This window comes from Callithrix jacchus, chromosome 13, assembly GCF_049354715.1.
Source record: "Callithrix jacchus isolate 240 chromosome 13, calJac240_pri, whole genome shotgun sequence".
Lineage (NCBI taxonomy): Eukaryota > Metazoa > Chordata > Mammalia > Primates > Cebidae > Callithrix > Callithrix jacchus.
This window is the reverse complement of record NC_133514.1, coordinates 40314214-40338251: the sequence shown is the minus strand read 5'-3', so window position 1 is coordinate 40338251 and position 24038 is coordinate 40314214. Positions and strand designations below refer to the sequence as shown.

Here is a 24038-nt window from a genome sequence, read left to right as displayed (position 1 = left end):
ATGATTCCTATCTCTTGACTTTACATTTAGTTGTTTGCTTTCTAACATTTTAGGCATGTCAATCAAAACAATGCAAATTTCTTGGTGACATAAATATAGAAAAGTGTAACAAAACTTGCGGAGGAAATGGGGTATGTAACAAGTTACGCTATTTCTTAGTATAATTAATCTATGGAATAACATTTTCTATGATAATAATAAAGTTCACAAGTATTAGATGTGAAAATTTCTTTTTGAAAATTGTAGATTCACTATATGTATAATATATATATAATTTATGTGTATGATCAGATTGTTATTGGCCTCTTGAGCAAATAAGTATACACTTTGTAAAAAATGCACTATGAAACAGAATCCGTTATTATAACGTTAGATTAAGATTACACAATTTTGGAAATGGATTTATTAAGGATTATGCTTATACTTTTATGCATATACATAATATTTATAATTGTATGTGTACTTAATATTTATGAACATTCACATACTATTATGCACATTGATTTATAGAATCGGAGTTTTCAGTCCATTAAGATCTGTTTCATTCCTCAGCAGCTTCAACTTATTTCACTACGTGGATCATCCATACAATATTTGAAATGCCATTCATTGACAGCATTTCAATTGATGTCAAATTTTAGCTTAATTATAAATAGTAATACAATAGATATTATTATAAATTTACCTTTGCACATTTACCTGCTTTCTTAAATGACTAGCAAATAAAATTTGTTTGGGCCGAATATATAAACAATTGAATTTTCCTAAGTAACATACTGTCTTCAAGAAACATTATACCAGTTTTTTTCTCCCACCTATCATATATGAAAATGTGCATTTCCTCATATTCTGTCCAGCTTAGTTGTATTAATCTTTTTAGTCTCTTTTAACATGCTAAGTCTATTGTTAATTTGCATTTATTTGATTTTTAATAATACAGTTCCTAAGTATGGTCATTTCTACCACTTGCATTTCTGTTTGTTCATGTATAGTAAACTTCTTTACTGGCTTTTGTAAACTTTATGTCATTCTAAGCATGCATTTGTCTCTTTATGGTCAGTGTCTTCTGCCATATTGATGGTTCATATTTTTTATAGTAATTTAGGGAAAAAAACTGACGTGTGTGGCTTACATCAATTTTTCTCCAAAATTACTTACATATCTATTATTTACAGTTTCTTTTTTTGTTGCTTAGTTTTAATTTACTTTCCTAACTAATTTTGTATGTATTGATTTCTAAATTCTCTACTGGCCCTTTTCCTTTCTTTCTTTTAGAGTCTTGCTCTATCATCAGGTGCCAGGCTGGAGTGCAGTGACGGGATATCAGCTCACTGCAACCTCCGCCTCCCGGGTTCAAGCAATTCTCCTGCCTCAGCCTCCCGAGTAGCAGGAACTACAGGCACGCGTCACCACATGCGGCTAATTTTTGCATTTTAGTAGAGACAGGGTTTCACTGTATTGGCCAGTCTGGTCTCAATTTCTTGATCTCGTGATCCGCCTACCTCAGCCTCCCAAAGTGCTGGGAATACAGGCGTGAGCCACCGCTCCCAGCCTACTGGCCCTTTTTCTAATCATCTGCCAGATCGCATTTATACATTCTTTCTTCTTTCTATATAAATGTTGATGTTGTATCTGATTGAGCACGCATCTTGAAATTTTGGCTTTCCCCCGTATTTTTAAATAAAATTTGGCTTTCATCACAATTATTTTTCTTAAATCCAGCACAATTCATAACAAATTTTTACTCCCACAATTCTATAGTTTGTAACATCATAACCTGCATGCCCTTCTAATAAAAAGCATTTAAATTTTATTAAGAATTATTCCTTTTATTTGGAAATGTAAGAGACAAGAAGATACCTCTATGATTTTTGAAAATATATTGCATGGACATTTATTATACTACCTTTTATTTCTAATTTTTTTCATATTAAATTTAAAGCTCCTTATATTAAATGGTAATATTTTAAAATTTTATATTGACTAACAATCATATATAAGGCAGTTAATTTAGTTGTATAATTTGTCTTGTTTTTTTGTTTTGGTTTTAGGTTTGCAATGAACATTTCAATTGTCACTGTGATCCTGGTTATGCTCCTCCAAATTGTGAGCAAGCAATATCATCACCAGGAGGAAGTATCGATGATGGATACTGGCTTTCATCAGGTTAGTCTCTAGATACAGCTTTCTGCTCTCATAGAAATGGTCTACATCTTTGCCATCCTGTGTGACTATCGAGCACCTAGCATGTGGAAAGTGCAACGAAGGAACTGAAATTTCAACGGTATTTTACCTTATTTAATTTAAATTGAAATGACCACTGTGGCTAGTGGCTACTAACTTGGATATAGAGCCAGACAGCTCTAAATCATTCTGCCAACCAAAATTTTCTGTATAGTTATAATTCTAACCTATAAGTGAGCATTTTAAAAGGCCTCCCCTTCACTTCAAGCAGGGTTCTCAGAATATTTCTATTTTACAACAGAGTTTTCTATATAGGAATAAATGATAGAAATGGTTGTAGTGTTATCATGTAGTTTGTGTATTCCAAGGATGTCACCTATTGTGATATCCCAATCCACAATCAAATTGAATCTTTAAATTTAAGTGTTTTTGTAATATTGAGAGAAAAAAATCATTAATTTTTTCATGCCTACAGCATATGAATAGTCTGAGGCACTGAACATTTTTAAATTGATTTGATGAAAAGTCATGAACAAATATATTTGTTTTTACTATTAGAGTTGTGTACTTGAATAAATGCTTGAGGAATTGATTCATATGTCAATATGCTGAAGTGGCAATTACTTTTTTTTTCTTTTTTTGAGGCAGAGTCTTGCTCTGTAGCCCAGGCTGGAGTGCAGTGGTGCAATCTTTGCTCACTGCAACCTCTGCCTCCCGGGTCCTGGTTCAAGCAGTTCTCCTGCCTCTGCCTCCCGAGTAGCTGGTATAAGATGATATTTTATTGTAGTTTTTATTTGTATTTACCTGATGATCAGTGATATTGAGCCTCTTTTAATATACCTGTTTGCCATTTGCATGCATTCTTTTGAGAAATGTTTACTCAGATCTTTTGCTCATTTTCAAATTAAAATTTTTATTGAGTTGTTTGAGCTCCTCTTATATTCTGGTTATTAATCCCTTGTCAGATGAATAGTTTACAAATACTTTCTTCTGTTCAGTAGGTTGTCCCTTCACTTGGTTGATTGTTTCCTTTTCTATTTAGAAGCTTCTTAGCTTGATGTGATCCTATTTGTCAATTTTTGCTGTGATTGCCTGAGTTTCTGAGGTTTTAATCAAGAAACGTGTGCCCAAATTAATGTCCTGGAGAGGTTACCCAATGTTTTGTTTTAGTTGTTTTATAGTTTAGGGTTTTAGATTTAAGTCTTTAATTCATTTTCATTTGATTTTTGCATATGGCAAGAGATTGGGATCTAGTTTCATTCTTCTTTATATGGCTATCTAGTTTACAGCACTATTTATTGAAGAGACTGTTCTTTCCCCAATGTACGTTCTTGACACCTTTATTGAGAATAAATGGACTTTAAATATGTGGATTAACTTGTGGGTTCTTTATGCTGTTTTATTTATCTGTGTATCTGTTTTATGCCAGCATCATGCTATTTTGGTTACTATAGCTTTGTGTAGTATCAACTCAGGTAACATGATTCCTCCAGTTTTGTTCTTTTTGCTTAGGGTGACTTTGACTAGTCTGGGTTTTTTGTCTGCATATACATTTTAGGATTGTGTTTTTGATTTTTGTGAATAATTGCCTTGAGTCTGTAGATTGTTTTGCATGGGACAGGTATTTTAACATTATAAAACTGATAAATTCAGTAAAGGTGCAGAATACAAAATAAACACACAGAAATCAGTAGCATTTCTATATGCCAACAGCTAACAATCTGAAAAACAAACCAAGAAAGCAATTCCATTTATGATAGCTATAACTAAGATGAACTACCTAGGAATAAACTAGGTGATATATCTCTACAATAAAAATTATAAAACATTGATGACAGAAATTGAAAAGGAAAAAAGAAAAATTATCGTGTTTATGAAAGACTTTATGTTTTACAGATGCATGTATTTTGTTGAATGTGTGATTTGCACATATTTTCTCCAAGTCTACAATTTGTTTTATCTCAGAACAAATTTCTTTTTTTTTTTTTTTTTGAGATGGAGTTTCGCTGTTGTTACCCAGACTGGAGTGCAATGGCACGATTTCGGCTCACCGCAACCTCCGCCTTCTGGGTTCAAGCAATTCTCCTGCCTCAGCATTTCACCTTGTTGACCAGGATGGTCTCGATCTCCTGACCTTGTGATCCACCCGCCTCGGCCTCCCAAAGTGCTGGGATTATAGGCATGAGTCACCGCGCCCGACCACAAATTTCTTTTTATATGGCTTTTACTTGAGAAAGTCTACTTTTCTAGTTACTGGATTGTGCTTAAGGTATCAAGTATATGAACTCTTTATGAGTATTAGGACCTGAATATTTTCTGCAATAATAGTTCTAAAATGTATAGCCTTATGGCTTCCATTTAAGCCCATAATACATTCTAAACTAATTTTATATGGAATGAGAGATAAAATGTCAAATTTTAACCTGATAATATGTCAGGTTAAATTTTTGATAAATGGGTGTTCAATTACTCTAGCATAATTTTTTTAATTTTTTATTTCCATAGGTTTTTGGGGGGAACAGGTGGTATTTGGTTACATGAGTAAGTTCTTCAGTGGTGATTTGTGAGATTTTGGTACACCCATCACTCAAGCAGTATACACTGAACCCAATTTGTAGTCTTTTATTACTCACCCCCTTCCCATTCTTTCTCCCTGAGTCCCCAAAGTCCATTGCATCTTTCTTATGCCTTTGCATCCTCATAGCTTAGCTCCCACTTATAAGTGATCAGATACAATGTTTGGTATTCCATTGCTGAGTTACTTCACTTAGAATAATAGTCTGCAATCCCAACTAGGTTGCTGTGAATGCCATTAATTCATTCCATTTAATGTCTATTTCATCATATATATGTATCACGGTTTATTTATTTTTAAATTATGCTTTAAAATCCGGGGTACATATGCAGAACATGCAGGTTTGTTACATAGGTATACACATGCCATGGAGGTTTCCTGCATCCATCACTCTGTCATCTACATTAGGTATTTCTCCTAATGCTATCCCTCCCCTATGCTCCCACCCCCTGCTATCCCTCCCCTAGCCTCTCCCAACAACGGACCTCCAGGTCTGTTGTTCTCCTTCCTGTGTCCATGTGTTCTCATTGTTCAGCACTCACTTACAAGTGAGAACATGTGGTGTTTGGTTTTCTGTTCTTGGGTTAGTTTGCTGATAATGATGGTTTCCAGCTTTCTTTATATCCCTGCAAAGGACATAAACTCATCCTTTTTTAAGGCTGCATAGTATTCCATGGTGTATACATGACACATTTTCTTTATTCAATCTATCATTTATGGGCATTTGAGTTGGTTCCTAGTCTTTGCTATTGTGAACAGTGCTGCAATGAACATACATGTACATGTGTCTTTACAGTAAAATTATTTATAATCTTTTGGGTATATATCCAGTGGATTGCTGAGTCAAATGGTATTTCAATTTCTAGATCTTTGAGGAAATGCCACACTGTCTTCCACAATGGTTGAACTAATTTACACTCCCATCAACAGTGTAAAAGCATTCTTACTTCTCCACATCCTCTCCAGCATCTGTTGTCTCCAGATTTTTTAATGATTGCCATTCTAACTGGTGTGAGATGGCATCTCAATGTGGTTTTGATTTGCATTTCTCTAATGACCAGTGGTGATAAGCTTTTCTTCCTATGTTTGTTGACTGCATAAATATCTTCTCTCGAGAAGTGTCTGTTCATATTCTTCTCCCACTTTTTGATGAGGTTGTTTGCTTTTTTTTCTTGTAAATTTGTTTAATTTCTTTGAAGATTCTGGATATTAGCCCTTTGTCAGATGGGTAGATTGCAAAAATTTTTCCCCATTCTGTTGGTTGTCGGTTCACTCTAATGATAGTTTCTTTTGCTATACAGGAGCTCTTTAGTTTAATTAGATCATATTTGTCTGTTTGGGCTTTTGTTACCATTGCTTTTGGTGTTTTAGTCATGAAGTCCTTGCCTATGCCTAGATCCTGATGGCTTTGCTTAGGTTTTCTTCTAGGATGTTTATGGTGTTAGGTCTTATATTTAAATCATCAATCCATCTGGAGTTAATTTTAGTATAAAGTATCAGGAAAGGGGTCCAGTTTCTGCTTCCTGAACATGGCTAGCCAGTTTTCCCAACACCACTTTTAAGCAGGGAATTCTTTCCCCATTGCTTGTTTTTATCAGGTTTGTCAAAATCAGATGGTTGTAGATGTGTGGTTTTATTTCTGAAGACTGTTCTGTTCCACTGGTCTATATCTCTGTTTTTAGTACCAGTATAATGCTGTTTTAATTACTGTAGCCTTATAGTATAGTTTGAAGTCAGGTAGCACATATCACAGTTTCTTTATCCACTCATTGATTGATGGGCATTTGCATTGGTTCCACATTTTTGCAAGTCCAAATGGTACTGCTATAAACATGTGTGTACAAGTACCTTTTTCATTTGAGTTACACAAACCAGTAGCTCCCCTGTACACCAACAGCAACCAAGATGAGAATAAAATCAAGAACTCAGATCCTTTTACAATAGCTGCAAAATATACAATAAAATACTTAGAAATTTACCCAACACAAGAGGTGAAAGGCCTCTGCAAGGAAAACTACAAAACATTGCTGAAATAAGTCACAGAAGACACAAATGAATGGAAACAAATGGGTAGAATTAATATTGTCAAAATGACTATACTGCCAAAAGCAATCTACAAATTCAATGCAATTTCATCAAAATACCAACATCATTCTTCACAGAACTAGAAAAAAACAATCCTAAAATTCATATGGAACCAAAAGAGAGCCTACATAGTCAAAGCAAGACTAAGCAAAAAGAACAAATCTGGAGGCATCACATTACCTGGTTTTAAACTATGCTATAAGGCCATAGTCACTGAAACAGCATGGGAATGGTATAAAAATAGACCAATGGAACAGAATAGAGGACCCAGAAATAAACCCAAATACTTAGAGCCAACTGATCTTCAACAAAGCAAACAAAAACATAAAGTGGGGAAAGGTTACCCCATTGAACAAGTGGTGCTGGGATAACTGGCAAGCCACATGTAGGAGAATGAAACTGGGTCCTCATCTCTCACCTTATACAAAAATCAACTCAAGATGGATCAAGGCCTGAAATCCAAGACTTGAAGCTACAAATATTCTAGCATAATTTTTTAGAAAAGCTGTCTCTCATATATTAAGGTGTTTTTGCACCTTTGTCAAAAATTAATTGAACACATTTTTGTTGGTATTTTACTAGGTCTCTGTTCTGTTCCATTGATTTGTCTTATTCCATACACCAGTACCACATTCTTTTACGTCTGAAAAAAAGGATTCCTGCCACTTTATTCTTTTTTTTTCAATATTGCTGCAGCTATTCTCAGAACTCTTCTTTCTCTTTATGCATATATAATAGCATAAGTTCATCTATGTTTATTTAAAAATCTTGCTGTGATTTCTACAAATCAAGTTAGGAAAAATTTACATCTTCATTGTTATTGGATCTTTCAATTTATGAACACAGTATATCTCTCCATTTGAAAGAAATCTGCTTTGATTTCTTTAATCAGACTATTGTAATTTTTACCATATATCATGTATTTATTTTTCTTTTTATTTTATTATTATTTGAGCAATTTTAGGTGATCTGTGTTTTTTTGTGTTTTGATTTCCCCTTGTTCCTTGTTGATATACAAATAAATCATTGATTTCTGCACATCAATTTTATATTTCCCCATATAATTGAATTCGGTTTTAGTTCTGAGATTTTTTGGTTTTTTTTGCAAGTTCTTGGGATTTCTACATAGGCGATTATGTCATCTTCAGATAACTTTGAAGATAACCGTTTTCTTTCTTCCTTTCCAATAAGTATTACTTTTATTATTTTATTGCACTTCCTAGACTTTCCAGGCCTATGCTGAATAAGAGTTGTTGAGTAAACAACTCACCTTAATAATTATTTTAGCAGAAAAGAATTTACTTCACCATTAAGTATGATAGTGGCTGTAGGGCTTTCGTAGATATTATTTGTTTGAGGAACTTCCTTTAATATGTATTCATTGAGATGTTTTATCATTAACAATATTAATCTTGCAAATTCTTTTTAGTATTGATAGAAATGTACGAACCTTGTAGACCACTGATATGATTAATTACATTGATTTTTAATTTTGAACCAATTTTGAAAATACAGAATAAATTTTCCTTCATCATGATTTATTAATTTTTGCACTTTATTAAATCTGATTTGTTAGTATTCTTTTAAGGATTTTTGTGTCTAGGTTGATGAGAGTCATTGCCTGTTTCTCTCTCTCTCTCTCTCTCTTCCTTGTACTTGTTTTTATGTTGTTTTGTTATCAACTAAAACTGAAATCATAAAATGAATTGGGAAGTGTTTACTCCTTTTCTGTATTCTAGAAGTGATTGCTTAAAATTAGCATTTAAAAAAATTGGCAATAATGTCCAGTGAATTCATATGGGTCTGGAGATTCATTCCAGAGGAGTTTTTAAAATAAAGATTTTCTTAAATAAATATTTTAAAAATAAATACACCAACAATAATATTATCTCTTTCTTATTAGATGAGTTAAAGTAGCTTATGCTTTTTAAGGAACTAACTGATATTTTTTTACTTCTATCAATTGCCAAGGAGTTTTTAAAAATTCTAATCATAATTATATATTTTTTATTTTATTATGTTAGTTTGTATTTCATTTTATTTTGATTTTTTCTTTATTACTGTATGTGTAGTTTAGATTTATTTCTGGTGCATTGTTGCTTCAATAATTTCTGTAATGTTTATCTTTGCTTTGAATTCTATTTTGTCTGAACTTAGACACAAACTTGTAGTTACCTATAACTTGTAGGCCCAAAACTCTTTTTTTATTTAAAAAACATATTACAGGAAATTTATAAAAGTAGAAATAAAAATAGTGAAAATCAGTTTTATGAAAAATTTCAATAAAAAATTTAAACACGGAGGACTCAAGATGGTGCTGTGAGAACAACCCAGGATTGAAGCTCTCGCTGGATGCGCAGAGAGGGTGAGTCAAGGAAGCATTTCCAGACGGATCTTAGTTGCCCACTGAACGGGGAAATTCCCAAGTATAAAAGAGACGCGGGACGCCAGGTACCCTGTTGAACTGGCAAACTGAGACCCGAGAGGGCTGAACTTGAGACTGAACGGGTCTTGAACCGTGACCCAGCCCAGGGAATCCTAGGGACTCAGTGTTTGGGGGAGCGCAGTGCGACAAACAAAACGGCGATTCCAAACTCTCCGGGTGAAAAGGTTTGCTTAAAGCACAGCTCCGTGGGGGAGGGGCCTCAGCCATTACTGAGGCAATCAGCCCCTACTGAGGTACACGCCCATTGCTGACACAGCCTGCCATTGCAGAGGCAACCCGGTACAACAGAGAGACTCCGCTGCAGGGTGTAGCCCCTGGCAACAGGGCGGAGACCACAGCACAGGGGCAGAGCCTGCAGCAAAAGGGCAAACCTCAGCAGCAGGGCGGAGCCTCGGCAGGCAAAAAGGGACTAGACTGCCTCCTAGTTGGGCAGGACAGTGAGGTGGTCACTCACAAGGAAAGCCCAAACCGCCCCCAAACAGAACATCTGAGAAAAAAAGGGGTTTTCTTATGAGTTAGGTTGCAGCAGAACTAAACATAACAGCCTAGCAGCCCTGCATGAACAACAGAGCTCACAGCTCAGCACTTGAGCACCTACAAAGTACAGACTGTCTCCTCAAGCAACTCCCTGACCCCTCTATACCCATAAGACTGACATTTGGCAGACATCATCCTGGGACAAAGATAGCAGAAAAAAAAACTGGTAGCATCCCTTGCTGTTCCGCAGCCACTAGAGGTGCACCCCAGACAAGCATAGCCTGGAGTGGACCTCAGCAGTCATACAGCGAAGGGGCTAGACTGGTAGAAGGAAAACCAAGGAACAGAAATACTCCATCATCAACAATCTGGGTGTCCATTCAGAGACCCAATCGAAAAGTCAGCAACTACACAGATGACAGATGGATAAATCCACAAAGATGGGAAGAAACCAGTGCAAAAAGGAGGAAAACACCCGAAACCAGAACACCTCGCCACCTAGAAAGGAGCAAAACTCCTCACCAGCATGGGAACAAAGCTGGATGGAAAATGACTGTGAAGAAATGACGGAATTAGACTTCAGAAGGTGGATAATGAGAAACTTTTGTGAGCTAAAAGAACATGTTTTAAATCAATGCAAAGAAACTAAGAACCTTGGAAAAAGATTCGAGGAAATGATAACAAGAATGGATAACTTAGAGAGGAATATGAATGAATTAAAGGAGCTAAAAAACACAATACAAGAACTTCGAGAAACATGCACAAGTTTCAATAGCCGAATTGACCAAGCAGAAGAAAGAATATCAGAAGTCGAGGATCAACTCAATGAAATAAAACGAGAAACCAAGATCAGAGAAAAAAGCGCAAAAAGGAATGAACAAAGTCTCCAAGAAATGTGGGACTTTGTGAAGAGACCTAACCTACGTTTGATAGGCGTACCAGAATGTGATGAAGAGAATAAATCCAAGCTGGAAAATACTCTTCAGGACATTATCCAGGAAAATTTCCCCCACCTAGCAAGACAGGCCAACACTCTATTGCAGGAAATACAGAGAACACCACAAAGATATTCTGCAAGAAGAGCAACCCCAAGGCACATAATCGTCAGATTCAACAAGGTTGAAATAAAGGAGAAAATACTAAGGGCAGCCAGAGATAAAGGTCGGGTCACCCACAAAGGGAAGCCCATCAGACTCACAGCAGATCTCTTGGCAGAAACTCTACAAGCCAGAAGAGAGTGGGGGCCAATATTCAACACCCTTAAAGAAAAGAACTTTCAACCCAGAATTTCATATCCAGCCAAACTGAGCTTCAGAATGGAAGGAAAAATAAAATCCTTTGCGAACAAGCAAGTACTCAGAGATTTTGTCACCACCAGCCCTGCTTTACAAGAGCTCCTGAAAGAGGAACTACACATAGAAAGGAACAACCAGTACCAGCCATTCCAAAATCACACTAAATGCTAAAGAGCATCAACATAATAAAGAATCTACAACAACTAACAGGCAATACAGCCAGCTAGCATCAAAATGGCAGTATCAAATTCACACATAACAATATTAATCCTAAATGTAAATGGACTAAATGTACCGATCAAAAGACACAGACTGGCAAATTAGATAAAAAGCCAAAACCCATCAGTGTGCTGTATCCAGGAAACCCATCTCACATACAAGGATACACAAAGCCTCAAAATAAAGAGATGGAGGAAGATTTACCAAGCAAATGGAGAGCAAAAGAAAGCAGGAGTTGCAATCCTCATCTCTGATAAAATAGACTTTAAAGCAACAAAGATCAAAAGAGACAAAGAAGGACATTACATAATGGTAAAAGGATCGATACAACAAGAAGGGCTAACGATCCTAAACATATATGGACCCAATGCAGGAGCACCCAGATACATAGGGCAAGTTCTAAACAACTTACAAAGAGACTTAGACTCCCACACAATAATAATGGGAGACTTTAACACTCCACTGTCAATATTAGACAGATCAACGGGACAGAAAATCAACAAGGATATCCAGGGCTTGAACTCAGACCTGGAGCAAGCAAACCTGATAGACATTTACAGAACTCTCCACCCCAAATTCACAGAATATACATTCTTCTCAGCACCACATCATACCTACTCTAAAATTGACCACATAATTGGAAGTAAAGCACTGCTCAGCAAATGCAAAACAACTGAAATCATAACAAACAGCCTCTCAGACCATAGTGCAATCAAGTTAGAACTCAGAATTCAGAAACCAACCCAGAACTGCACAGCTTCATGGAAACTGAACAACTGGCTCCTGAATGTTGACTGGATAAACAATGAAATGAAGGCAGAAATAAAGAAGTTCTTTGAAACCAATGAGAACAAAGACACAACATGCCAGAATCTCTGGGACACATTTAAAGCAGTCTCTAGAGGAAAGCATATAGCAATAAGTGCCCATATGAGAAGGATGGAAAGATCCAAAATTGACACCCTATCATCAAAATTGAAAGAGCTAGAGGAACAAGATCAAAAAAACTCAAAACCCAGCAGAAGACAAGAAATAACTAAGATCAGAGCTGAACTGAAGGAGATTGAGACACGAAAAACCCTCCAAAAAATCAATAAATCCAAGAGCTGGTTTTTTGAAAAGATCAACAAAATAGACAGACCACTAGCCAGATTAATTAAAAATTAAAGAGAGAACAACCAAATAGATGCAATAAAAAATGATAAAGGGGAAATCACCACAGATTCCACAGAAATTCAAACAATCATCAGAGAATATCACAAACAACTCTATGCGCATAAACTAGTAAACCTGAAAGAAATGGATAAATTCCTGGACTCCTGTGTCCTCCCAAGCCTAAACCAGGAGGAAGCTGAAACTATGAATAGACCAATAACAAGGGCAGAAATCGAGGCAGCAATTAAGAGCCTACCACACAAAAAAAGCCCAGGTCCAGACGGGTTCACAGCCGAATTCTACCAGACACACAAAGAGGAGCTGGTACCATTCCTCCTGAAACTATTCCAAATAATCCAAAAAGAAGGAATCCTACCCAAATCATTCTACGAGACTAGTATCATCCTGATACCAAAACCCGGCAGAGACCCAACAAGAAAAGAAAACTTCAGGCCAATATCCATGATGAACATAGATGCAAAAATCTTCAATAAAATATTGGCAAGCCGACTGCAACAGCAAATCAAAAAACGTATTCATCATGATCAAGTAGGATTCATCCCGGGGATGCAAGGCTGGTTCAAATACGCAAGTCTATAAATGTAATTCACCACATAAACAGAATAAAAAACAAAAACCACATGATTATCTCAATTGATGCAGAGAAGGCATTTGACAAAATTCAACAGCCCTTTATGCTAAAAACCCTCAATAAACTTGGTATCGATGGAACGTATCTCAAAGTAATAAAAGCTATTTATGACAACAGCCAATATCATACTGAATGGGCAAAAACTAGAAGCATTCCCTTTGAAATCCGGCACTAGACAAGGATGCCCTCTTTCACCACTCCTATTCAATATAGTACTGGAAGTTCTAGCCAGAGCAATCAGGCAAGAAAAAGAAATAAAGGGTATTCAAATAGGAAAGGTGGAAGCCAAATTGTTTCTACTTGCAGACGACATGATAGTATACCTACAAGACCCCATCGCCTCAACCCAAAAACTCCTGAAACTGATAAGCAACTTCAGCAAAGTCTCAGGATATAAAATCAATGTGCAAAAATCACAAGCCTTCCTCTACACCAATAACAGACTTAAACAGAGCCAAAACAAGAACGAACTGCCATTCACAATTGCTACAAAAAGAATAAAATACCTTGGAATACAACTCACAAGGAACGTAAGGGACCTCTTCAGGGAAAACTACAAACCACTGCTCAACGAAATCAGAGAGGACACAAACAGATGGAGAAACATTCCATGTTCATGGGTCAGAAGAATTAATATCGTGAAAATGGCTATACTGCCCAAAGTAATTTACAGAATCAATGCTATACCCATCAAGCTACCATTGACTTTCTTCACAGAACTGGAAAAAACCACCATGAACTTCATATGGAACCAAAAGAGAGCCCGCATAGCCAAGTCAATTCTAAGCAAAAAGAACACAGCGGGGGGCATCACACTACAGGATTTCAAACTATACTACAAGGCTACAGTAATCAAAACAGCATGGTACTGGTACCAAAACAGAGATATAGATCAATGGAACAGAACAGAGGCATCAGAGGCAACACAACATAGCTACAACCATACAATCTTTGATAAACCTGACAAAAACAAGCAATGGGGAAAGGATTCCCTGTTCAACAAATGGTGCTGGGAAAACTGGCTAGCCATGTGTAGAAAGCAGAAACGGGACCCCTTCCTGACACCTTACACTAAAATTAACTCCAGATGGATTAAAGACTTAAACATAAGACCCGGCACCATAAAAACCCTAGAAGGAAATCTAGGCAAAACCATCCAGGACATAGGAGTAGGCAAGGACTTCATGAACAAAACACCAAAAGCATTGGCAACAAAAGCCAAAATAGACAAATGGGACCTAATTAAACTCCACAGCTTCTGCACAGCAAAAGAAACTGTCTCTAGTATGAATCGGCAACCAACAGAATGGGAACAAATTTTTGCAGTTTACCCATCTGACAAAGGGCTGATATCCAGAATTTACAAAGAACTCAAACAGATTTACAGGAAAAAAACAAACAAGCCCATTCAAAAGTGGGCAAAGGATATGAACAGACACTTTATGAAAGAAGACATATATGAGGCCAACAATCATATGAAAAAATGCTCATCGCCACTGGTCATCAGAGAGATGCAAATCAAAACCACATTGAGATACCATCTCACGCCAGTTAGAATGGCGATCATTAAAAAATCTGGAGACAACAGATGCTGGAGAGGATATGGAGAAAAAGGAACACTTTTACACTGTTGGTGGGAGTGTAAATTAGTCCAACCATTGTGGAAGACAGTGTGGCGATTCCTCAAGGCCTTAGAAATAGAAATTCCATTTGACCCAGCAATCCCATTACTGGGTATATATCCAAAGGACTATAAATCGTTCTACTACAAGGACACATGCACACGAATGTTCATTGCAGCACTGTTTACAATAGCAAAGACCTGGAATCAACCCAAATGCCCATCGATGATAGACTGGATTGGGAAAATGTGGCACATATACACCATAGAATATTATGCAGCAATCAGAAATAATGAGTTCGTGTCGTTTGTAGGGACATGGATGAATCTGGAGAACATCATTCTCAGCAAACTGACACAAGAACAGAAAATGAAACACCACATATTCTCACTCATAGGCGGGTTATGAAAAATGAGAACACACGGACACAGAGAGGGGAGTACCAAACACTGGGGTCTATATGGGGGAAAAGGGGAGGGCCAGTGGGAGGGGGAGGTGGAGAGGGATTGCCTGGGGAGAAATGCCAAATGTGGGTGAAGGGGAGAAAGGAAACAAAACACACTGCCATGTGTGTACCTATGCAACTGTATTGCATGTTCTGCACATGTACCCCAAAACCTAAAATGCAATAAAAAAAAATTTAAACACAGAAAACTCAATATTTTACTCTAGTCTTTGAAGGATATGTAACAAAGTGCTCTATGTGTTTTGAATACAATTCCTGCTGTCAAACGTGTATCTAGAACATATCTTTTCTGTAATTGTGAGGAATATTTGAAGTACATCTTTAGTAGGTTAGAGTGACTATACTTTGTGATTTTTGTGTGTGTGTGTGTGCATTTACATCTTCAAAGGCAACATTGATGGTCACAGTTTTGCTGATATTATCCTCTTTGTACAGTAATTAAAATATTTTCAGTTTATTTTAATAACCATCAAAAATAATTACTCAGTTTTTGAACTCCTACACTGACTCCATTCAATCAACTCTGCATAAATTTAACTTCACTATTTGTCCATTTGTGAACAATATCCAATGGTTGTTCATGTACATCTTCCATAGAAGATTGAATACTATTAAGTCTTATTTACAATGCAAGAAATCCCAGGTTTTTATGAAAATATTGCATGCTGAATGTTTTCCTATTAAATGATTACCAGATGAGAATTCTATGTATCCATTTTGTCTTTTGTCTTTTTTCTTTTGAAATATTCCATTGACTCACTCATTCTTGACTTGAAAAAAAATTAGGATATCATCATCTAAAGACCTGTAGTCTGAAATTTCATTTATATGGTCAATTGCAATATTTTTATAGACTAAATGTTTGCATTTTTCAATATTTTTATCTTGTAACCTAATTCATAATTTGATGGTACTTGGAAGTGGAGCTCTTAGAGCCCCCTTGAATAGGATTAGTGTTCTAATAAAAGAAAGCCAAGAGAGATCCTTCATTTTTTCCACTATGTAAGGTTAGAACAAGAAGATGGTTATGATTCATGAAATAGGCCCAGAGAATAAACCTGACTGTGCCTCTATTTTGGAATTCCCTTCCTCCAGACTAATGAAAGATACATTCTATTGCTTGTAAGCTGCCCAGTTTATGATATTTCTGTTACAACAGCCTGAACAGTCTAAAACAACAATAACAGGCGAAACTGCTGCTTTATATTTCTTTGCATTTGTCAGATTAATAATTGTATAATATTTTCTTTTGTCAATAGTCTTCCTCATATTATTAGAAGAAGTAAAAAAAAGACTGAATTCTCAAATGTGTTCAACAAAAACTATGACAGAAAGACCAAAGTCTCCAGGACTTTGTTGTACTTTCTTGATAAGAAAGCTGAAGTTTTCCAAAAGAATAAAAAATGGATCCCAGAAATAAATTTTTACATACATGGTCTAATGATTTTCAAGAATGCCTAAACCATTCATTCAGGAAAGTTCAGTCATTTCAATGTGTCATATTGAGATATCTGGGTATTTGCGTGCTAGTGAATGAGGTATGGCCCTTATTGATACAACATACAAAAATTAACTCAAAATAGATCAACAGTCTAAATGTTAGAACTAATACTATAAACCCTTAAAACAGAAGACAATAGGAAATTGTAATAACGTGCAATTTGGCAATGATTTCCTTGATATGACTCCAAAAGCACCATCAGTAAATGAAAAAACATAAATTAGGAACCATCATGATTAAAAACTGTTGTGTATCAAAGGATACTCACAAGAGTGAAAAGATAATCTGTCGAATGGAAGAAAATAGTTAAAATAATGTATCTAATGAGGGATTAATATTAAGAATATATAAATAACTCTTACAGGGCAACAACAATAACAAGACAAATAATTCCTTTTACAAATGGGCAAAGTACTTGAATAATTCATCTTTGAGGAAATATAAAGATGTGGAGAGGGCTAGTAAGCACATAAAAAGTGTGTTTTTCACATGTTAACATTACTAATCTTTGAGGAAACGCAAGTAAAAACCACAATGAAATATCAATTTGTACCTATTAGAATGGCTATTAAAAAGAAAAATTCAAAGCATATTGAGTGTTGACCAGGATATGAAAAAATTGGAACTCTCTGCATTGCTAGTGAAAATGTAAAATAATGCAGTCTTTGTGGAAAACAGCATGCTAGTTGCTAAAAAAAATTAAACACAAAATTAGCATATTATCCAGAAATTCCACATCTACGTATATGCCTGAAAATGTTAAAAGCAGAGACTCGAGCAGATATTTGTATACCCATGCTTATAGCAACATTATTCACAATGGTCAAAACAGGGAAAACCAAGATGTTTATTGACAAATAAATGGATAACCGTAATATGATATAGGCATACAATGGAAGATTATTTATCCTTAAAATGAATAACTCTGTCACACTCTATAATGTAGATATAAACTGAATACCTTATGATAAGTGAAATAAGCCAGTCAGAACATGACAAATATGTAATTCTGCTTCTATGAGTCTAACTCAGAGTCTAAGTAGAATGGTGGTTGCCAGCGGCTGAGTTCCATTAGTACCTAGGTTAGTCAGATTCATGGAGTCAAAGCAGAATCGTGGTTCTTCTGGGGAGAGGGAAAAATGGTAGGTTAATATTGAATGGATAAAAAGTTTCAGCTTTGTAGAATGAGAAAGTTCTGAAGGAGAGTAGTGGTGATGGTTGCATAACAACGTGAATATACTCAATGCAGTTCACAAAACAATATGACACACTAAAATAGATGACATCATGTAAGTAAATATTAAGTATACATGAAGGGATTATAAGTAAATTTATGTCAACAATGTTATATATTGTCAATGACTGTTTATTGTCAAGTATATGTATAAGTGTATTCAGTTGACATACAAAATGTATCATGTACTTTGGGGCCCAGTGAAAGGATGCTGAATAACACTTTTAAATTCAAATATATTCATTCTTTAACTGTGTTATTTGAGTTCTAAATGTTTATAATTCAAATTCTGTATAATTTGCATATTATTTTTCAAATAGTTAAAAAGGTACTCTCACGTTTTCAGAAAAAAGTGAACCCTTGTTTCCAAAACGACGGGCTGCTCCTAAACACAATGGTCTTTTGATCAGTTTCTACGTTTTTTTACCTTTGCTCGTTTTAATTGCTATTGTCATTCTTACATGGAACAAAATGAAGAGATTTTGGAGCAAAGCAGGAACAGTAAGCAGCAGGTAAGTAAATGTATGATTTTTAATTTAATTTAAAATTCATTATGGGAAGAATTCAATGCAATTCAGAATCCAGGTAGGGATTCTAGGATGGATTGGATTAATGTTTAGAAATACTGAGTAAGTTCTCAGCATATAGCACAGTTTTTTGTTTGTTTGTTTTTTGTTTTTTTCAAATATCAGTCAGCTAAGTATTCCACATGTTCTTACAGGGCCAAAAATACTTAAAGCTATTCAGTAAAGCCTCATTGCCTTTCACATGGGAAACCAAGTTGTCAACAATTGTTTACGAAGTTCTGTTGACTTCCCAGGGACCCCCATTTCTCTTACATTGACAACCAGTTGTGCCAAAAAGGTCCACAGAAATAGTCAGGGAAGAAAAGTTTGTCAACAGAATATGTAGAAAGTAAGAAAATAGGAGATTGTACCAAATGAGTGAGAGAAGTCAGACAGAATACTCTGTATTTTGTGCAAAGTTAATATGGCTCATGTTTTTGTGAAATAAGGCTCATGTTTTTCTGAAATAAGTAAGGTACCTGCACAGCTTTTTTTTTTTTTTACTGTAACACCCCACAAACTGTAATTTGCTTCATGAATATTTAGGGTTTTGAGAATTCAAAAGGAAGAATAAACAAGTAGGATCATTTATTTAAAATGACAAAATCTGGTCACAGCCCAAGTTTTACAACACTAAGTGGTTTCAGGGCTGCAAGGGTAAGAAATGAAATAGAGCTGAAGCAAAAAAAGATAGTGATGAAACGAATGATCAGGAACTAGGAACTAGGTCATTCTCTTTATGACTCAGAGGCTTTAAAATTGATGTCACCCCTTCTTGCCTATGTCCACTGTTTCCAAATTGACTGCTCTGCTTGCATTGGCCACTTGAAACATATTGGTTGGTTAATTAATGCAAATCTAGCTTTTTAAACTTTTCTTGATTTCACTCAAGATTACAGTTTTTTCTAATGTTATCTCTTTCATACAGATCTATCTCAGAAGACAGCAGTAGTACAAACGGACAGTCACAGAGTTAAAGGTGACCTCAAATATTCAAATTGTTAAGAAAATGATAATTCATGGAGTATTGTTTTGCCTTTAACAATAGCTCAGTATTAGAAAACTATTATTCCCATATTTCATCATCTCGACCCCTATTTATTAATGCCATACAGTAACACCAAGATAAGAAAAATATTTGATGTTGATTATTTTATACTGATATAGAAATATTTAATGTTAACTAATATTAGAGATTTATTGAACATTTTGTAAACAAAATGATGTTAAAGAGATTATATTTTTGTAAAATAGTCATAAGCAATCACACCTCCTTTGGCCTTATTTAAGGTTCTCATTGGGTGATTTACACAGATTATCTCTCTACATTTACTGTGATTGATCTTCATTAAGTTGCCATAGGTATTGTTATCCATATTTTAGAGATGAGGAAATGGGTAAAAGGAAATCAATTGGTTTACCAGGAAAAAGTAATTTTAGTGAGTATTTTGTTGGAGTTTAACTTAAGGCAATCTGACTTTAGAGTTTAAACTCTTAAGATTGCCATAATCTTGAACAAATAATAGTCTGATACATGACTGCGGACTGGGAATGGAATTTACATTGATTGAGATGCCAGGCAACATGTTAAGTACACCTTCCCTCAAAAGCAGAAAGATACTTTCTTTTTATCTTTAAGTTGGGATAAAATAGGCATTCACATGTATTGTTCAAAGTTCTAATTCATATGTGTAAAGAAATGATGGTATTTGATGTATTAGGCCCATCACTGACAGTAAACAGAAAATTCAAAAATCCAACCAAGAGTGAGATCAGGAGTTTATCTAATTACTTAGCTCCCATTCACTCATATCTGACTTTGTTGATAGTTAAGTCAATGAGTCTCTGTTTCCCTATCTTCCACTAACCATTGGGAATTAGAGAGCCACTAGGGCCCATACTTTCTTATTTTAAATTGTAAATGGCTCATCATAAACACTACTTCCCTTATCCTAGCAAAAAGTCAAAACCAGACATCCAGGCTTTCCCAGAGATGAAGACAGAGCTTTTCCATTCCAGCTGCAAATCAAATCTATCTCACACAAGCATAGACCTGGCATTATCCATGCAAATATCTTCACAGCATCTTTCAAAACATATACGATATGATGCTAACACAACTCAGGAATGTTGGAAAAATATCAGGAATGTCATTCTATCTGGAGCAGAGTTACCAAGAGGGTTTCTGTTGCAATTAGGTCAGAGAAGTAACACCCATGGAGGGTCTTGGCACTCTTGGAGGCCATCTGTCTTTTACTTTGAGTGAAAGGGAGGAATAACCAGAGGGTGCAGATTCCAAGCATGCGACTTACACTTTAAAAAGCTGCTTTGTTGAAAACAGTCTATATGATGGAAAGAGTAGATGTGGAGAAACCATTGCAGTAACACAGGAGAGAAAAGATGGTGCTTCAGACCAAGGGTAGGAAGGATGGTCTTATGGATACATTTTGAAGGTGACACAATAGTATACTGACAGTTTGGATGTAGAATATAAGAAAAAGTGCTTACATAATATGGGTATTGATACACATCAGGAAAATAGCAGAGCTAAAAAGTAAAACCAGCCCTCTTTTTTACAAAATTTTGGCCTTTTTTTTTTTGAAATAGAGTTCTTGCTCTCTCACCCAGGCAAGAGTACAAAGGTATGATCTCGGCTCACTGCAACCTCTACCTCCTGGGTTCAAGCAATTCTCCTGCCTCAGCCTCCCAGGTAGCTGGGACTACAGGCACACACTACCATGCCCAGCTAATTTTTGTATTTTTAGGAGAGACAGGGTTTCACCAAGTTGGCCAGGATGGTCTCGATCTCCTGAACTCATGATCCACCCACTTTGGCCTCCCAAAGTTCTCGGAAATTGCAAGTTTATGAATACTGAGATATAAAATCCATGTAGATAACCATGAGCCAAAACAAGTATCACGTATGCCACAATGAGAAGTTTAAATGTTCTTCTATATGAATAAGAACATAGGTAAAGTACTTTTTAAGATGGTAAGAAAGGGATTTGGTACTATATGTCTTGCAGTTTACAAATTTCACTGGGATAAAATAGGAAAAATAGTTTCATTCACAATTGGAAAGTAGCGAAGCAGTTAAGAGACTGCTGAATGCATAGGCAGGATGTGCTGAGAGGAGGAAAAGCACGAAAACGTTTTCAGAGATATGACAGAGGCCTGATCTTTAGAGTAGTGACTGGATGGACATTTTGCATTAGAATAAAAGGGAGAGCTAAAAACACTCTTTGTTGATTTTCTTTTATCCATGTAAAGCTTAGAGACTGTAAATTAAAATATAAATATCAATTTAATATTCCCTTCTAATGTAGCTATTACAATTCATTTTTGAAAAATAAGTTTAGATTTATAAATTTTCTGATTTACAGACAGACTGCACTAGTATAATCTGTTTCTCATTATACTAACTAAGTGTTCTACCAATGGTTGAATAGTAAATAATAGCTTTTACTAACAATGAAGATTTAACATTTCTATTTTTCTATATTTCCTCTGCAACAGTAACCAAGTGATAAAATCAAAGCCATAAGATGAAGAAAGGACATTACCAATAAACTCACCATTAATTGATCTGATCTAAAAATGAAAACAAATTTTACTCTCATTTTGTTATGGCTTAAAGATTTCAATTTCACAAAGCAAAATAAATCCTATGACTAAAAGCATAGAAGTTTGTGTCTATTGATTCTTCTACCCACCATGATCCTTAGTAGGAAATAAGTGGCTTTGTTTCCTTTTAACTTTGGAGGTTGTTACATTATAAGCTTATAGCTTTCTGAAACATGAGAGTTCACTGATCTCCCTCACAGGACATGCGGCAGGGCTGTTCCATCACTCCCCACTCAAACCCCTCATCTGCTGGTCTGCTGGTCTGCTTCTCTTGCCACATCTGTAGTAGTTAACAGGTGCACCCTGGGAATTCTGGGGCTTGCCTGGTGGCCACTAAAGCCCTTGTCTCTTTCCTGTAATTCCTCTCTTTCCTGGGCCTCCCTGTCCTTATTATAAAAGATGGAGGTGACTACTTTCAGGAGGTTCTCTAAAGTACTACCTGGCCTCAGGGACTGTAGCTTCCTCCTCATATCGGGGGCTGCATGAGTAATAAATTTATCCCTTAGGATTAGTTGCCCCTCAACTGAATCAGGAGATAGAGAGGTGCTTTACCAAGTCATCTCTGAGCCTTTCCAAGAAGGCAGTGGGATTTTCAACTCCGTGGTCAACCATGGATAGGTTAGTATAATTGAGAGGCTTGGTCCTGCTCCTATGTAAGCCCTCCATTATGCACACCTGTAAGTATCTCCTCTTCCATTCTCTGATCTCACCATTGGGATCCCATCCAGGGTCCTCCATTGGTACTGTCTCTCTTCCAGTTGGATGATGTTCGCCCTCTTCCTTGATGCTATGTCCTACAAAGCTCATCCCCAAATCTCTCTGCTGCTTGTAGAGCAGCCTGTGTCTCAGTGTCTATCAGAGTCTGATTCAAAAGTAACATAATGTCTCTCCAGGTGAGTTCCAACACTTGGATGAAATTCTGGAAAGCCTCTATATATTGGACAAGGCCATCTGAAAACTTGCCAAGATCCCCCTTAATTTACTTTAAGCCTTGTAGAGAGAAGGGGATCTGGACTTTACTGGGTCCACATTCACCAGGCATCTATTGGAGGGGCAAAGGTGAGACTTGGGCTTGTTTCAGGTGAGGATTTCCAGGAGAAGGTGAGAGGCTGAAGCTGGATAGGGAGATTGAGGTGGACCCAGAGGAGCAGGGCTGAAGGGAGCTGGCTTCTTTGCTGGGGGTGCCTCTAGGATTTGTATCTTTAGTTCCCTAAGCTCACCCCTTGCAGCCTTTCTTGAGACAGCAAACAGGAGGGCTGGATCAATCCTACACTGTTGGCAAAGGTCTGGATTGCCCTTCAAGGTATAGACTTGAGATAGCCCTCAGACCATCTGTCCTCCCATCTACGGAAAAGGTCCAACTGCCAGATGGTACTGAAATGAATGGCATTCTAGTCCATAATTAGGCCACAAATTTATGCAGAGGGCTATGAGGCAGTTTCCCTCCATATTCTGAGTGTCAAAGCAGTTCCAGTGGTTCAAGATACACTCTAAAGGAGTACAAGCTGGGGTGGTAAAGACAGCTGGTTGCCCATTCTAAAAGACAGGTGCCACCTGCCAATGCACCCATGAAGCAGGGAACGCCTACCTTTGGATCCCTCAAATCTAGTTTTCCTTTCTAGGACTTCAGCCTGATGCTTGGAATCGAATTTGAGACAAGTTATTTCAGGGGCTGTTTCTATCTATTTAGATGGTCTCAAATGAGCCCTGCTGAATTTTCAGTTATCAGCCAGCAGGGGTCACTCTTCCATTATTTTCTCTATCATAAGCAGAGTGCTGGGGGTAGGGTGGATCACGAGGTCAAGAGATCGAGACCATCCTGGTCAACATGGTGAAACCCCGTCCCTACTAAAAACAAAAAAATTAGCTGGGCATGGTTGCGCGTGCCTGTAATCCCAGCTACTCAGGAGGCTGAGGCAGGAGAATTGCCTGAACCC

At 36.5% G+C, this 24038-nt stretch overlaps 1 protein-coding gene across 10 annotated transcripts in view; it reads left to right on the top strand.

The window, feature by feature from the left end:
* The window catches only part of LOC100398771 (A disintegrin and metallopeptidase domain 3-like), an 80647-nt gene extending 58493 nt beyond the window's left edge, over positions 1-22154 (top strand). For 9 of the 10 annotated variants that reach the window (XM_035270356.3, XM_035270353.3, XM_035270348.3 and 6 more), the window contains 5 exons: positions 54-131; positions 2052-2166; positions 18258-18423; positions 19406-19456; positions 21994-22154. In XM_035270356.3, coding sequence (XP_035126247.1) covers positions 54-131; positions 2052-2166; positions 18258-18423; positions 19406-19454 — 408 coding nt within the window. In that variant the 3' untranslated portion in view covers positions 19455-19456; positions 21994-22154. Of the gene's footprint in view, positions 1-53; positions 132-2051; positions 2167-4179; positions 4454-18257; positions 18424-19405; positions 19457-21993 lie in introns of those variants that run through there. The other variant, XM_054243873.2, reaches the window with a different exon arrangement.
* The last annotated feature ends 1884 nt before the right edge of the window (positions 22155-24038 follow it).